Here is a 15,492-nt window from a genome sequence, read left to right as displayed (position 1 = left end):
GACCTGGGGGTGGGGGAGTTCACCTCACAAAGAAGCAACACAAGAAGGGAAATTCCATGTTTACCCATAAAATTAACAAAGATTAAGGGGGTTGTGAGATGGGACACACATATACTACTGGTGGGCACCACAAGCAATGTAACCTGTCTGAAGGCCATTTGGTAATACATAATCAAATGTCTTTAAAGAGTTCATTATTGGGCGCCTGGGTGGCTCAGTGGGTTGGGCCACTGCCTTCGGCTCCGGTCATGATCTCAGGGTACTGGGATCTCGGGCTCTTTGCTCAGCAGGGGTCTGCTTCCCTTCCTCTCTCTCTGCCTGCCTCTCTGCCTACTTGTGATCTCTGCCAAATAAATAAATAAAGTTCTTAAAAAAAAAAAAAAAGAGTTCATTATTACTTGACCCTGTAATTCCACTTACTTGACCCTGTAATTCCACTTTCAGAAAATTGTGCTGAAAAGAGCTGTCAGAAAAATATGCACAAATTTGTTCATCACTGCAATGTTTATCACATAGAAAAGCTGGAAACATTAAGGTCCAAAACAGGGGGATGTTTCAGTTTTGTCAGATGCACGCAATGAAATACAACCATTAAAAATTGTTCTTGGAGAACTTCTTAATGAGGCGGATATTTATAATGTAAGGCTTGGTTTAAAAAAATGAACGTAAAAATCCGTACATACAGTATGGCCCTAAATATGTGACATATATGCATAGAAAACAAACCACCAGAAGGTTTACAAGTGATTATCTGTAGGCAGTAGAATGGGGAATTATATTTATTTCCTTCTTTCTACTCATCTGCATTTAAAAAATTGTCTACAATGCAGATCCATTACTTTTATAATCAAGGGCATAGGAAACAACAAATCTGTAATAGCCTCCACACCCCACCCCCAACAGACTCTCCTGGGTCTTAACCCCAGAATAAATTGGTCTTGGGATCTTTAGGAATTTTGAAGCCATTATGCGCTCAACAATGAGTAACAAAATAAATCTCAAAATTAAAAATCAAGCAGCAGGTAACCATGTAGAAGGTCATCTATATTCTGACAAAATGCAAATTTTGACATAGTTTTAAGGGGGTGGTATCTTGTATTGGGCTAGGTCTCATTAGGATTCCCCCTTGATTCAGACCTACCTACCTAATCAGCCCATACGTGGCAATCCCTGCCCTCCTCCTCACACAGGCAAACTGGTTCACTAGTCCCTTTGTGCTCCTCCCCAGTCCCACTGCAACACACCCTTCACCTGGTAACCCTCTCCTATTTCCAGGCCATTTGGTACGCCATCCCTGCTTGGAAGTGTGCGCTGATTACAGCTAAGCATCGATCTCCCCACCTACACACCACCAGAAAAAATCTCAGCGGGGTTCACGTCTACAAAGAACAGTTTGGGAAATGAGGAGTGAGTCATCCCCCTTGGCCTCCAGCTTCTTAATGTTGTCTTTGAGCTTCTGGGATCTTCCCTAGCTCTAACACAGCTTCCTCCCTCCTACCCTATTCACCAGAGGGTTCCTTTTAAATGGCCCTCCCTGAGCCCTAGGCCCCCACTTAATTCTCTGATAAATGCTTCTCTTAGACTCTGGCCTGCAGCCCAATGTGAGGTCAACTTCCCCCCAGGCCAGACCACTCTCTGCCGACACTGGGCTTGGGAGGGAATGCCTGCAGCCTCACACCTGTCCTTGGCCAGAACAGTGCCTCAAAGCATCCCCTATGCCCAGATCCTTCTCAAACTAAGCTGCTCAGCTCTTATTTCTCAGCTTGCCCAGACAGCCCTGTCACCCCTAACCCCAGTCCCCAAACACTGTTTATAGCACCATGCAGCTGCACCCAGCTGTACTTGTTTTTGTCTTCAAATGGTTTTAGCCACGCCCTGCCCTGCCACTCCAGGCCCTCACTGCCTAGCCCCAATGCTGCCCCTACACCATCCTCAACTGGCCGACATATCCCATTTCGTCTTTCCTGAGCACAGTTTGCACCTCAGACCTCCACGCCTTCTCTCATGCTTTCCTCTCCCCAAAATGCCTTACCCTTATTTCTATGTTCTGCTTCTCTAATCAAAGTCTGTTCATTTAGTCACTTCCTCCTTTCTTCTACAGAATTTTTCAGTCTGACAGTTAAATATGTTTATAATTTTCTTGCCTATCAGGGGTGGAGGCTGGGTTTTGAACAGCTCTGAATTCTCCAGCAAAGCGTTCCTTTCATTAAACTGCTTCTCTGTGAATTTACCTCTCCTCTTCCTTTGGACTGGAAGGTCCTGAAGGCAGTTCCTCATTCATGTGCTCCCAAGCCCAGCCAGGACAAGGCTTTAACCACAGTCCCCACCACTGAGGGTAAGACAGATCCTGAGATCTCCCCTTAGCCCAAGAAACAGGACAAAATTTGTTGAGAAATGGTGAGTCTTTTTCCACTCATTTGGTTATCAGGCTATTAACCAGGACTCCTGAACTGTAGCTGATCCTAGCTTGTCTATTAAGATGACGATCCTCTTTCTGTGCTTCTAAATGCGAATAGCACCTACATGCTTTACCTACTCCACTAGGACACTGAATTCAAATTAATAAAGTAGAACAGCCACAGGAAAGGCACAGGAGCTGACGACGGGAGGTAGGAGGTCACTGGCGCCAGGATGGGTCAGCACAATTAGAAGCCAGGCATGGGTCAGGAGCTACCTTACCAGCTTAGTAGTGGGAATGGGAACCCAGCCAACTAGGAAACAAGTAGAAGCAGCACAGAAGTTTGCAAGGGTGGTAGCTGAAAAAGAAATAGCTCAAACATTTTCCCTATGCGTGAAACAAGTTCATGGTTCTTTTCAAAATGCAATCGCTACTGTTAGCAAGCTTATGCATTTGTCTTTTATGTCCAAGTGTTCTTTTACTGGCTGCTTATATGGGGGTAGTAGAAAGATCCCCTGATGTATCTGTTTATTAAGCTTACCTGACCTTGAACAAGTTACTTAACCCTCAAGCCACTGTAAACTGGTGACAGAGTACTTACCTTGAAGTTAGCATTAGAATGAACTGATAGGAGCCACACAACTTGTCTAGCACAGTTCCTGGCAGTCCCCTGCTCCGAACAGAGAAGATTTCGGCACAGCTCTGGCCTGGGTATAGGTTATCAATACTGTGGGTAAGCTAGGGCAGGGTTAGGGAGGTATAATTACTGAAACTTTATAGCTGAGATTCCAAGACAGTCACAATTTCAAAGACACTCTCCTGTTTTCTCTTAAGTCAAGGAGCATTTGCCAAGTTTTGATTGGGAAAACATGATCGCTATGGAAGGCACCTTGGCGGCTACCTACTTCTCCATCAGCCCTGAGTGTCGGGGCTCCAGGCCCAGAGCTTCTCATCCAGATACTCAGATATGCAACTGAAAGGCAAGGAGGAAGATGCTCGTGCTCAGCAGGGGCTCAGGGAACCTAGTAGGTAGGAGCCCCAGGTGCTACCTCCCACTTTTTCTGACCCAGTGGACAGGCCACTGCAGCACATTTCCACACTAAAAGAAAAGAACACGTTAAACCTTTCAAACTCAAGTTAAATCCTCAAGCCCTTGGCTGCACATTAGAATCACCTGGGGGAAATTTGGAAATCTTCATGCCTGGATTGTGTTCCAGGCCAACGAGATCAGGTTTTTTTCCAAACTTGCCACATGATGATAATCACCTATATTACCTATTTTAAAATAGTTTCTCAGGCTCTGGAATTAGCACCATTACCAGAAAATAATGATTCTAAAACACACCCCTTTAAAAATATACAGGATATGTTAAGATCTTTGAAATCTGAGTGATCTTCCAGCCAGTGATATCTAAGATTTGATGATACACAGAAACCAGCATCTCAGATGATCCTCGTAATCAGGCAGGTTTGAGGGGAAAACAGTTCCCTAATACTTTCAAGGGCAGCACTTCCTGAATTTTAACATCCTTAGAGTCACCTGCAATTCTGTTACAACGCTGGTTCTGAATCAGAAGGTCTAGGTTGAGGCGTGAGATCCTACATTTCTAAGAAGCTCCCAGATGAACTGTGCTAGGCCTTGCACCAAATTTTGGGGCCACATTCTTAAGTATCTCCTTCTGAGGAGGTTCCACCAGCAACTCATTTAATTAAACTGAAATAACAGGCATAAAGAAATATGACCCATGGAGGGAGTCTCGGATAGGTCCGAGAGGCAACTGCGGGACTGCAGTCTAGCATTTCCCCCCAGGAAGGGGCAGCAGGAATGAGGGCCAGAGGGAGGGCCATCCCAACCTTTGCAAAGCCGGAGGCTAGAGTCCAGTTTCCCAAGGAAGCAGACCCCCAGTCTAAACAGCAGCAGAAGCTCACTCGCCAAGTGAAGGTGGCCTCAGGTGGCTTTAGTGGGTTGACAGGAAGCAGCCTCATTCTGTCTACACATACCCTTTATCTTTCCTTCCGTCACCAAACCTTTACTGAGGGTCCACTGATAAACCACCAAGTCAGAAGGATTCAAAGGTGAATCACATCTGGTCCCTGACCTCCAGGGGAAGGAATTCAGCCCAGGGGGAACCCATGTGCAACACAAAACACAGTATGAAGTGGTAAGCGCTAGTACCAGAAGCATGAAGAGAGAGAGATGAGCCAACATAAAGAACAATATGCTAATAGCTTCCTGGTGCAGCAGCCACAGGTGGAGCTGGAAGAAACATTTCTAATCTTTCCACAAAGGGCATCACCCTAAACAAAACTCCTTGCCAGGACCAGCCTGGTATGATGGAGAGGGTGCTTTGATGCCTTGAAGCCTTTAAAACCAAGACTCTTACAATCTGGAGCCTCAGGATGGGCAGAGTTTCCTGCATTTATGCCTCTAATCTCTAGCACTAAGATGCAAATGAATCCAAGGAAGTAAGAGACTTTTAGGGGATCAGCCCCTCCAAAGAATGGGGCAGCCGTGATCTCATTCCAGAGAGCTTCAGTACCTGCCACCTATCCTCCTGTGCCAGAATCCCGCAGATCATTTTCCTAGTACAGAATCCCAAGTCCTTGCCCTTTGTCATACTGAGCTCTTAATTGGCTTTGACCCATCACACTGCTAGATATAAAGGCTACAATCCCTAGACTAAGTAGATCTCCAGCAGGGTAGGGAGTCTTAGCCAAGACAGGCCAGGCACAAAACCCTAGAGCCCACTCTCTCACCTAGCTCCCTATAGGACCAGCTTTTTAGGAGGACTACAACGAAACAGATACTCAATCCCAAGTTACTTTTTCCTTATCTTCCGTCTCATATAGGAGACTCTAGAGAAGAAGCAGAAGGGCTGGAAGCAGCAGCCGAGAAGACAGCAGAAAGATGGGGAGTGGAGCCAGTGCTGAGGACAAAGAACTAGCCAAGAGGTCCAAGGAGCTAGAAAAGAAGCTGCAGGAGGATGCTGACAAGGAAGCCAAGACTGTCAAGCTGCTATTGCTGGGTGAGCGAGATGGGAAGCTGAGCAAGGGAAGGAGAAGGTACTGCTCCTTCCTGCTTATCCTGGATGGTTGGTGGCTTCTAGCCCACCCTGTGGGGAGGAGGGACAGCAGGTCATTTTTCTTCTCCCCAGCCAGTCTCAGGCTAGAGCATCAGGGCTCTAGGGCTGAGCGCAGCCACCCCAAGGAGATGCAGAATGCCAAAGCTACCCTGGAATTGTTCTGCTCTTCCTTGAATCAGGATTGTGCAAGGGCCGGGACAGAGCCATTCATCTCCAAATCTAAATATAATACCTCACAGTTTGGCAAATACAGTGAATCCTGGGCTTGCAGACAGTTACCCAATCTACAGTCAGAGAGCTCTGAGTCAAGGACTCAGGAGAGGACAGTGGACTCAGAAGTCCCACCATATAATCAGTGCCGTGTAGTCCTGGGGATAGGCCCACTGATGCTTGCCAAGTAAACTGGTTCCTTCTCCTTGCTTCCAGTACACAATTTGTATAAATTTTAGAACCAGGGAGCCCTGAGGGAGGAGGAACAGAATCTTTTTCTAGGGCAGTCCTTTCCTAACTTTCTATTCAGGAGTTGCCTTGAGAGTCCCTGCCAGATCGTAAGTTTATCAACCCGATGAGCTCCTAAGCAGATCACAGGTCTGTGCTGAAAAAAGAAAAGCACTTCTGTTGGTCAGTCAGAGAAGCTGGTCACAGCCATAAATAGAACCAAGACAATGAAGAGTTTGGGACACCTGGCTTAAGGGGGAAACCTCCAGTAGTAGGACAGAGGTAAGTTAGAGCAGGCAGCATTTGTGCAACAGGACATAGCTGGCTGGGTTGTTTTGAAGCCCATGAGGAGCCAGGGAACCAGAGCCCCAGGCCACGGCATCTCCCCTTCCCCAGCTGCTCTGTGAGCATACCGCTGTACACTGGAACAAGATTCCAAGGAGCCCAAGAAGCTACAGAAGGGGAAAGAGATGGCAAGGCCACTGAGAGATCTTTTAAGCCTAAGCAGCTTTCTTCCACATTCAGGATAAGCAGCTTAGAGGGAAGAGGTGCAGGCTAAGTGGGAGGTGGTTAACCCATCAGGGCCATGCAAACTGGGGAAGAGGGTTGAAGGGTGTATGGAGGGGGAACAGAGTGCAAATGGGAGGACACTAGGACACTAGAACATTTTAGCCAATAAAGGAAAAAGCATGATGATGAAAAAAATGGTATTTCAGTGAAGTTATAAAGCTCTCTGCAATCCTGCCCCAAGATCACTCTCTTGAGTAAAAATAGGCAGAGGAGAAATGTGTTAAAGGAATTCCCCTGACTCTATCAGTGGTTCTCAGTGAGATTTTGCCACCACTCCCTCTACCTCCCCCGGACACTGGGAAATGTCTGAGACATTTTTAGTTGTCACAGTGGAAGAGAAGAGTGCTATTGGCCTCTTAGCAGGTAGTGGCCAGGAATGCTGCTAAACACCCTAAAATGCACAGGACAGTCTCCACAAAAAAGTACTGCTCAGCCCAAAATGTCAGCAGTGCAGAGACTGAGAAACTCTGCTCTACATCCAGACTGAATGACCCGAGCTCAAGGCTGGCAGAAATTGAGGGCAGCAGTCGTCCCTTTGTGCTCTCCCCTAACAAGACTCACAAGCAAGTCCTAGCTTGGACTTCCCACAGGCCACCTACTGGAGGGTTGGGGAGAACTGGTGGAAAACTGAAGCATAAGAATTTCTCCCTGCAGGTGCTGGAGAGTCAGGAAAGAGCACTATCGTCAAACAGATGAAGTGAGTAGGAACAAAGCCCCAGAAGACAGAGGTAGAGTGAAGAATTCAACAGAGGCATGGAGGATGAAGGGCTCCTTGGCCTCAAGAAACCCATATGTAAAGGATATAAAGAACCTGATTCCCAATGCCCCTCATCTGCATGCCTTTCCCCCCTCACTCTCCACTTTGGGACAGCAATAGGCATGAGATGGGGTTCTTATGACCCTTTAAATCCTTCCAGATTCCCAATCCCTTAGATCTGGTTACTCAGGTCCAACTAAGAGCTGGGTGTCTATCTACTCCTTGCAGGATCATCCATCAAGACGGCTATACACCAGAGGAATGCCTGGAGTATAAGTCCATCATCTATGGGAATGTGCTGCAGTCCATCCTGGCTATCATCCGTGCCATGTCCACACTGGGCATTGACTATGCTGAACCAAGCTGTGCGGTACGTGGTTAACAATATGTGGTTAAGGGTGGGAGGAAAGGCTAATGACAAGAAATAGCAGCCAACAAGCTATGAGGAAACATGAGTCAAAAAAGTTTCATGTAACTAAATCTCATTTACTGAGCTTCCAGTCTTTTTACTTCAGTCTTGGAGAAGTATGCAATCCCTACCTTTAAAATAAATTACAAAAATCTGCTCTCAGCTTCCTCCGCCTTTTTGTCTTATTTTACCATTTAAATTCTTCTCCTTGGGCTCCTTGCCCTGGCCATGGAACTTTTATAAGCTAAATCTCTAGTTCCAGTTTTGGCTTTTTCCAAGATTTGAATTACTGAAAGAAGGTGATGGTTTCCTGTCTCCCGTGTTGTCTATTTCACGGTCAATCTGGTCTTTAAACATCCAACCTCCCTGTAGCAGAGGATCCACATTTGTGGTGGTACCCTTTTGGACAAAGGCTAGAAGATAGAAACACCACAGAGGAAGCTCCTGGAACCTAGATTTTCCCATAGGCATCCCAGGATGGGATAAATTGCCACTCTTTATATTCCCGAAGCACACTCAAAATTAATTAGTGTTTTCTTAGCATCTTCACTGGACACTATCTCCATTTGGGCTTTGGTAGCAAGGCAAAATGCTCTCCTTTCAGCAGTACTCCCAGGAGCCTCCTGGAAAGCCATTACTCCTGTGCCATTCTCAGCCAGGTCTCTGCCTTACAGGATACTGGGCGACAGCTCAACAACCTGGCTGACTCCACGGAGGAGGGCACCATGCCTCCAGAGCTGGTGGAGGTCATCAGGAAGTTGTGGAAGGATGGTGGGGTGCAAGCCTGCTTTGACCGAGCTGCAGAATACCAACTCAATGATTCAGCATCTTAGTAAGACTGACTGGGGATGGGGTGGGATGAGGTGTAAGCAACCAGGACTTCTAGGAGAAATCACACCCAGCCTAAAATTTCAGGCTCAAAGCTGGAGTCTAAAGGACTGAATTCAGTCTGGATACCTGTTTTGCTTAGGCTTGAGCAGTGTTCTACTATGCTTTGAATGTGATGCCCTTAGAGATATGCCGCCATAGTCGTCACCACTCTAATGCTTTACACTGGCTCACTGCAGCATACAGAGCTGAAGACACCCAGAATCCAAAACAAAGGTGCTCTGTTTAGTAGCATTCAGACTGCTGTCCTCTTCATCAATTCATACACATAGCGTCTCCTTTCAAAACCATGAATGTGAAGACAGACCTGCAGTTCTGCCATGGGCTCTCCCTGGAGGCACTTGATCATGATGGTCTTTCCAGGGTGCCATTTTCTAGCTGGTAACATTAATGTCACCTAGACTCAGGCCACTTACCAGAAGCGAATGCCTCATTCACCCATACATAGTATCTTATGCCAGGGTGCCAGGGCATGGAACACAGAAACTTCCAGGGGCAACCAAAGGAAGTTGGTCAGGGATTAAAAAGAACCAACTTTGCAAAGCTGGTTCCAAAATGATAAGGTGCACATCAGTCATACCTCTACTGGCATGGAATCTATCATAGATGGGCATGAACTTTGCAGTCAAACAGACCTGGATTTAATCCTTGTTCTGTCACCTAGTTCTGTAACACGGTTCTCATTTGCCGTTCACAGAGCACTGACTCACCAAGGCCCAGGCACTGCTGGGTGCATGACGTACACGGTCTCATTTGACCTGTACAGTAAGCCTTTGAGGTGGAGACTACTTTGTATTAGTCCCATTTACAGATGAAGAACTGAGGTTCAGAGAAGTTAATTAACTTACCCAAGTCCTATAGATAAACAGAAAAGTCTGGATTTGAATCCAGGTCTATTTCACAAAGTTGAAGGCTTTTTACAATACACCACAATGTCTCTTGACCTTGGCCCCAATCATTTAACTCTTCTTAATTTTTCCTTTATCTGTAAAATGGGATATGAAACTTAAAGGTGTGAGGTTAAATGAGAATTTAAATGTGCGAATGCCCCACACGCAGTAAGCACTGTTAATTTTCCTTCACTTCTGTCATCTCACTCCATATTTGCCTTCTTCCTGTCTTTTAAGATTTTTTATAATAACTGTCAAACATATATGAAAGCAGAATAATATAACAAATCACCTGGCTTCCACTGTTAACTCACAGCCACTCTTGTTTCACCTCCATCTCCTACTGGATTACTCTGAAGGGAGTACCACATATTCCAACATCCTAAAAATTTCATTATGCATCTCAAAAAAAAAAAAAAAAAAAGACTTAAAGAACATAATCATCACACACCTAAATATTTAATAATTCCTTAATGTCATCAAATACCCAAGTAAGTGCTCATTTAAGTTTCCTAGTAATCTCAAAGGTTTGCTTCCCAACTTGATTCAGAATATAAATAAGGTCTCATGCTAGGCACTGAATCACATCTCTTAATGTCTCTGAAGTCCCTTTTAGTCTACTCCTGAGTCTTGATGGAAATTTTGGCACCCATTTAAACCACCAAATCTCACTGAAGGGTCTAGAAAACCTTGAAGTCAGGCAAAACTTAAGGAAATGTTATCTAACTTGACTTATGTGATAGAACCCCTGCCTCAACTGGGCATGCCTCTCAGCCCAACCCACACTCCCTTTTGTAAGGACACATGAAGTTTGAAGGAATGAACCTGAGGTTTAACAGTATGGATTCTAGTCCTGGTTCTATCACCAAGTTAGCTGTATAACTTTGGGTAAGACCCTTTACCTTTCTTGGCCTTGCCTGTGGAAAGTTTATGTCAATTCTAAGCTCTTTTCCCTAGCTACCTGAACCAATTAGACCGGATTACAGCCCCTGACTACCTTCCTAATGAGCAAGATGTGCTTCGATCCAGAGTCAAAACCACAGGCATCATTGAGACCAAGTTTTCTGTCAAAGACTTGAACTTCAGGTAAGTCCACAGTTCCCTGGGGCACCACAGATAAAACACATGGTTCCAAGTACACCTCAGATACCAAAAAAGGGCAAAAGGACATGTTTCTTAGCCTTCACTAAAGCCCCATCTGAAGGACCTCCCTATTTCTCCCCCTTTCCCATCTCATTGCCAACTGGCCCCAAAGTGGCCACCTCTCTGGGGTAAACACCAAGTCCATGTGCTGTTTTTTTCCCTCAGGATGTTTGATGTGGGAGGGCAAAGATCAGAGAGAAAGAAGTGGATCCACTGCTTCGAGGGAGTCACCTGCATCATTTTCTGTGCGGCCCTCAGTGCCTATGATATGGTGCTAGTGGAAGATGATGAAGTAGTAAGTGGCCTTTGCACAAAGCAGCTTTCATAGTTCCCCTGCAACCCTTCCTCTAAGCTTTGCGTCACCAATTCTTCAACTTGGATGATTTCAAGACACTCTAGCAGTCCTCCAGCAGCCAAATCATTGTCTCAGGCAAACAATTCTAGAAAAACCTCTTTTCCAGGCTCTAGGTTAGCACTTTAGAACTCCAGATTTATTGGGAGTGAGCCTGGTCTCAGATCAGCCATCCAAGAATCACTTGGACATCACACAGCTCACAAAAGGAATTGAGAATTAAAGAGACAAGGGATCACAATGGGCTTGGTAAAGCATGGGAGTTACACTTAAGACTCTCCCAGGCTGCATATGGAAATAAAGGATAGGAGATGAAAATGAACAAGCAGAAAGACAATGTATGATGTGTATCTTTGTGCAACATGACAGAGGGGTTGGACTACTCATCTCATTTGCAAGCCTAAATATGTACTGTCAACAGCACTAAGGAGAGACTGGCAAACCAGGTTTCTCATGTGCCACTTAAGCTGGCAGCTGGAGGATGCCACCTCACCTGAGGGGGAGTCTCTTGAGCCTGCAGATTTTAAAAGAGGCTCTGCAGGTCCATGGTCTGCCCAGCCTAGTTACCTCTGGAGTTTGAGACAGAGGATATCACTGCATGGAAATGCTAATGGAGGCCCACAGCTTATGGATATCAGACAAAGCACCTATACTCCTATTCCTTGCTCCAGTTTTTCTCCCTTCTCCTTAGCAGAGTTCAAGTTCACATGAGAGCTCTATGAGTATCTTCTGTGCAAATTGATTTTTCAAGATCTCTTCCATCTCTAACCCTGAAGTCTATGAGGTTTTAAGGGGTTCTGCAGGAGTATTAGCAATGATAAAAGGCCACAAAAAGCAGATTTGTTTTCTTTCCTCATTAGATGAGCCCAAGCCAACTAATAGCATACTTCAAATCCTAAAGATCTGCTCCCTGAAAACAGGCTGGTCTGGGGAACTGGAAACATCTAGACTGCGCAGATACACAGCACAACTTCTCAAAGTGGCACTCAGAGGAGGAAACAGGCAGAAGCGCTTGTGGTGTGGCATAGAGAAATTCTCTAGCCCTCACCATTTGACACCAAGGCAATAATCCCTATTGTTTCTGCCCAAACTGAGATCCAGTACTCTATAATAGAAGCCTATCAAAATCATCCTGAGGGGTGGGAAAAAAAAGTCATCGGAGACACAAACAGGCACATGAAAACTCAGGCCTAGCTTCAATTGTGTATCCACTGCACCTACGGGCGTTGAAGTCCCTGGCAATGCCCTGGCAACCTAAGCTCAGCATAACATTGATTGTACAACTCTACGTCACCCACTGCCATGGACACTACATACACGATCTCATCAGACCTTTATAATAACCCTGATAGGGAAACTGAAACTCAGAAAAGCTCAGTAATCTGCCCCAAGTCACATGGCTATGACAGAACAATTAGGAGGGCAGCTACATCATCTGGGCTCTATCCCACCACATCAAAAGGAGATAAACTCTTCCTCTTACATTTGGAGCACTAGTTTCTCCAAGGGGAACAGGAACAGGAAGGAGAAAATATACCCGTCAGCTCAATCTGAAATCTCTGATGGTGTTTCCTCCTCCTAGAATCGCATGCATGAGTCACTGCACCTCTTCAACAGTATATGTAACCACAAGTTCTTTGCGGCTACTTCCATTGTCCTCTTTCTCAACAAGAAGGACCTCTTTGAGGAAAAAATCAAGAAAGTTCATCTCAGTATTTGTTTTCCAGAGTATGATGGTAAGTATCAAGGGCTGGAGACAAAAGTAACGATTTCTTCTTAATGACTGGTGATCACCTGGTTTCCTATACCAAGGAGACACGAAGGAACCTGTCTTTAAGGAGTACTAAGTCTAACTCCTTTGCTTTCCTGGGTTGATGATCCCTTACCCCTTTAACTCAGTTCTTATGTGCCTATCCGAGTGATCCTTGGATGTCTAATCTGAGAAACTTGGGTATTCAGTCACAGGTTTAAATTCAGATGTCCCTGGAACAGAACAGATGTTAGATGCAGGAGAGCCGCCAACTGTTCAAATGATACCTACCAGAAATCAAGGGTGGAGACACCCTCTCCTCAATTTCATTGTCCAACTCAAGTGATAAATACTGGAGTGCAATAAAGGAGAGGATCCTCCCTCTAAAAATAGGCCCCCAAGTGCAGCTGTCCAACACATTTCATGGATCAAATTGGTCACCTAAAAATGTAAGCAGTTATGAAGGGTTAATTTATCCCACTTCTTCACTATTTTTTCTGGGAAACCAGGAAACAACTCTTATGAAGATGCAGGGAATTACATCAAGAGTCAGTTCCTTGACCTCAACATGCGAAAAGATGTCAAAGAAATCTACAGTCACATGACCTGTGCTACAGACACACAGAATGTCAAATTTGTATTTGACGCAGTTACAGATATTATCATCAAAGAAAACCTCAAGGACTGCGGGCTCTTCTAATTCTCATTTCTCTTCATGTACACATTCCCTAAACGGGCTTGGAATTTGGCTAATTTCAAGCAGAAAAGCATAGATCAACATACCACAGCATGAAGAGTGAATTCAGTCTCCTTTAGAGATGGACTTATACATGATCGCAACTGTGTCCTGTTCCTTTCAAATTGGGATAGCTAGTGCAGTTTAAAGAGCACAACGCCGGAGTCAGGAGACCCAGGAGCCAGAACTGGTTCTTTTACTACAAGGTATAAATATTTCATTTCTCTGAGCCCTGAGTCACTCATCTATAAAATAAAGATAACTTCTCCACCACTTCACAGGGTTATTCTAATGATCACAAACATAAATTGAATGTAAAGAGCATAAAAGCTATGTGGTTAGAATCACAGAAAAAATATACATATAAAAGCAGTCACTTAAGAAATTCAAGATCAAGTTTTTAGATGAACTATCCCAAGGAAAGCAGCAAACCTTCCCTATATTCTGCAAAAGAAAAGTAAAAACAAGACCTCAATAAACCTAGCACCATTTTTTACAAACAGACTTAGCTTAGCTCAGAGATCTGAATTACTGGACTAGAGATAGGAGTTTCTAAGGCACATGTCCAAAATTAACCATCTTTATTAAGCAGACTATCCCTCTGCAGCCACTCCCCACCCCCACCCCCCACAACTGCCATTATCACTGTAACTGTCTCAGATATACAAGACACTTTTTTAAAAAGTAGGCTCCAGGGGCGCTTGGGTGGCTCAGTGGGTTAAGCCTCTGCCTTCAGCTCAGGTCATGATCTCAGGGTCCTGGAATCAAGCCCCACATCGGGCTCTCTGCTCAGCGGGGAGCCTGCTTCCCCCTCTCTGTCTGCCTTTCTGCCTACTTGTGATTTCTGTCTGTCAAATAAATAAATTAAATCTTTAAAATAAATAAAGTAGGCTCCATGCCCAGCGTGGAGTCCAGTGTGGGGTTTGAACTCACGACCCTGGGATTGAAACTTGAGCTGAGATCAAGAGTTGGACGCTTAACCAACTAAGCCACCAGGTGCCCCTCTGGTATACAAGACACTTTCTGAATAAACTTGGAAGACTTCAGCACACTCCCACTTAGAGTACTAATGATTTTATTGCTACCACTTACTGGTCACAGAATTTTTTTTGTAAGTGTATTTATTTAAGCAATCTCTGCACTGAACATGGGTCTTGAACTCACGACCCTGAGAAGAAAAGCTGCATGCTCTACCGACTAAGCCAGCCAGATGTCCCTCAATCACAGAATTTAAGGTAAGCAAAGCCAAAATTTCCATTTCAACTGCTATTGTTTCAGAACCAAAAAAAGCAGGCGATCTTGCTTTAGGCACTGAAAATCTCTGCAGTTGAATCCATGTGATGCCTGGCTGCAAACAACATCTCCCCATACAGAACAACAAGTAAATTATTTCTTTGAACCTCTCTGAGGGGAAACGAAGCTTGCATTTATCTTGACAGGAGGTGGTAAAGTCAAGTACAGATTTAGCATTTACAACTACTAGTGAGGAAAGCTCTTGGCATCCAAGACTTAGTATATAAAAGAAAGTGTCAATTAAAATGAAACTGCTCCTTGCCAGAAACACATATTCACACTTAGGCTGCTACTAGCAATATTGATACTAGAGAGCCATATGATCTTGAAATACACTGAAGAATAAATTTGGGGCTGTTAAAATTGGATTCATTTAATAGTCTTTCTGATTCCATGAAAAGAAATCAACTTGAGAAACTACCAGAGAAATAAGGGAAAGTGACTATTGCTGGTTAAAAAACTTCACCAAAGAAAAAACCTGGGCAATACTTCATGCATCCAAGAGCTGTTCGGGGACTACATTCCAAATGGCATATTCCTACTATACTAATCTGTTTGTTTTAACTCAATATACAGGGGTTATGATTCTTTTTTTGTATCATGGATCCCTCTAACAGTCCAATGAAACCTATGGCCCTCTTCTCAGAGTATTTAAAAATGCAAATTTGGAGTATTAAAAGGGAAACCAACATGATAGGAATATAGTTCTGTCTTCCAAGCCCTGAAGCCCCAGGTTAAGAATCCTTACTATGGCTAAGATCTTGTCTATTCAGGCCCCAAATTTA

At 44.6% G+C, this 15,492-nt stretch overlaps 1 protein-coding gene across 1 annotated transcript; it reads left to right on the top strand.

Moving 5' to 3' along the window:
• Positions 1-5,251: 5,251 nt before the first annotated feature.
• Positions 5,252-13,678, top strand: GNAT2 (G protein subunit alpha transducin 2). Its single transcript, XM_059137687.1, has 8 exons — positions 5,252-5,424; positions 7,144-7,186; positions 7,475-7,616; positions 8,330-8,487; positions 10,391-10,519; positions 10,742-10,871; positions 12,511-12,664; positions 13,188-13,678. The coding sequence occupies exons 1-8, from the start codon at positions 5,307-5,309 to the stop codon at positions 13,376-13,378; spliced, it is 1,065 nt and encodes a 354-aa protein (XP_058993670.1). The 5' UTR covers positions 5,252-5,306; the 3' UTR covers positions 13,379-13,678.
• Positions 13,679-15,492: the final 1,814 nt, after the last annotated feature.

This window comes from Mustela lutreola, chromosome 10, assembly GCF_030435805.1.
Source record: "Mustela lutreola isolate mMusLut2 chromosome 10, mMusLut2.pri, whole genome shotgun sequence".
Classification (NCBI taxonomy): Eukaryota; Metazoa; Chordata; class Mammalia; order Carnivora; family Mustelidae; genus Mustela; species Mustela lutreola.
Note: the sequence above shows the minus strand (reverse complement) of the source record. Positions and strands in the feature narration are given on the sequence as shown.

Bases quoted from the DNA above. Each gene is read 5' to 3' on its own strand.
- GNAT2 (XM_059137687.1), top strand. From the start codon at position 5,307: ATGGGGAGTGGAGCCAGTGCTGAGGACAAAGAACTAGCCAAGAGGTCC. The intron at 5,425-7,143 runs GTGAGCGAGATG...TTCTCCCTGCAG, and splicing joins TGTCAAGCTGCTATTGCTGG to GTGCTGGAGAGTCAGGAAAG. The intron at 7,617-8,329 runs GTACGTGGTTAA...TCTGCCTTACAG, and splicing joins ATGCTGAACCAAGCTGTGCG to GATACTGGGCGACAGCTCAA.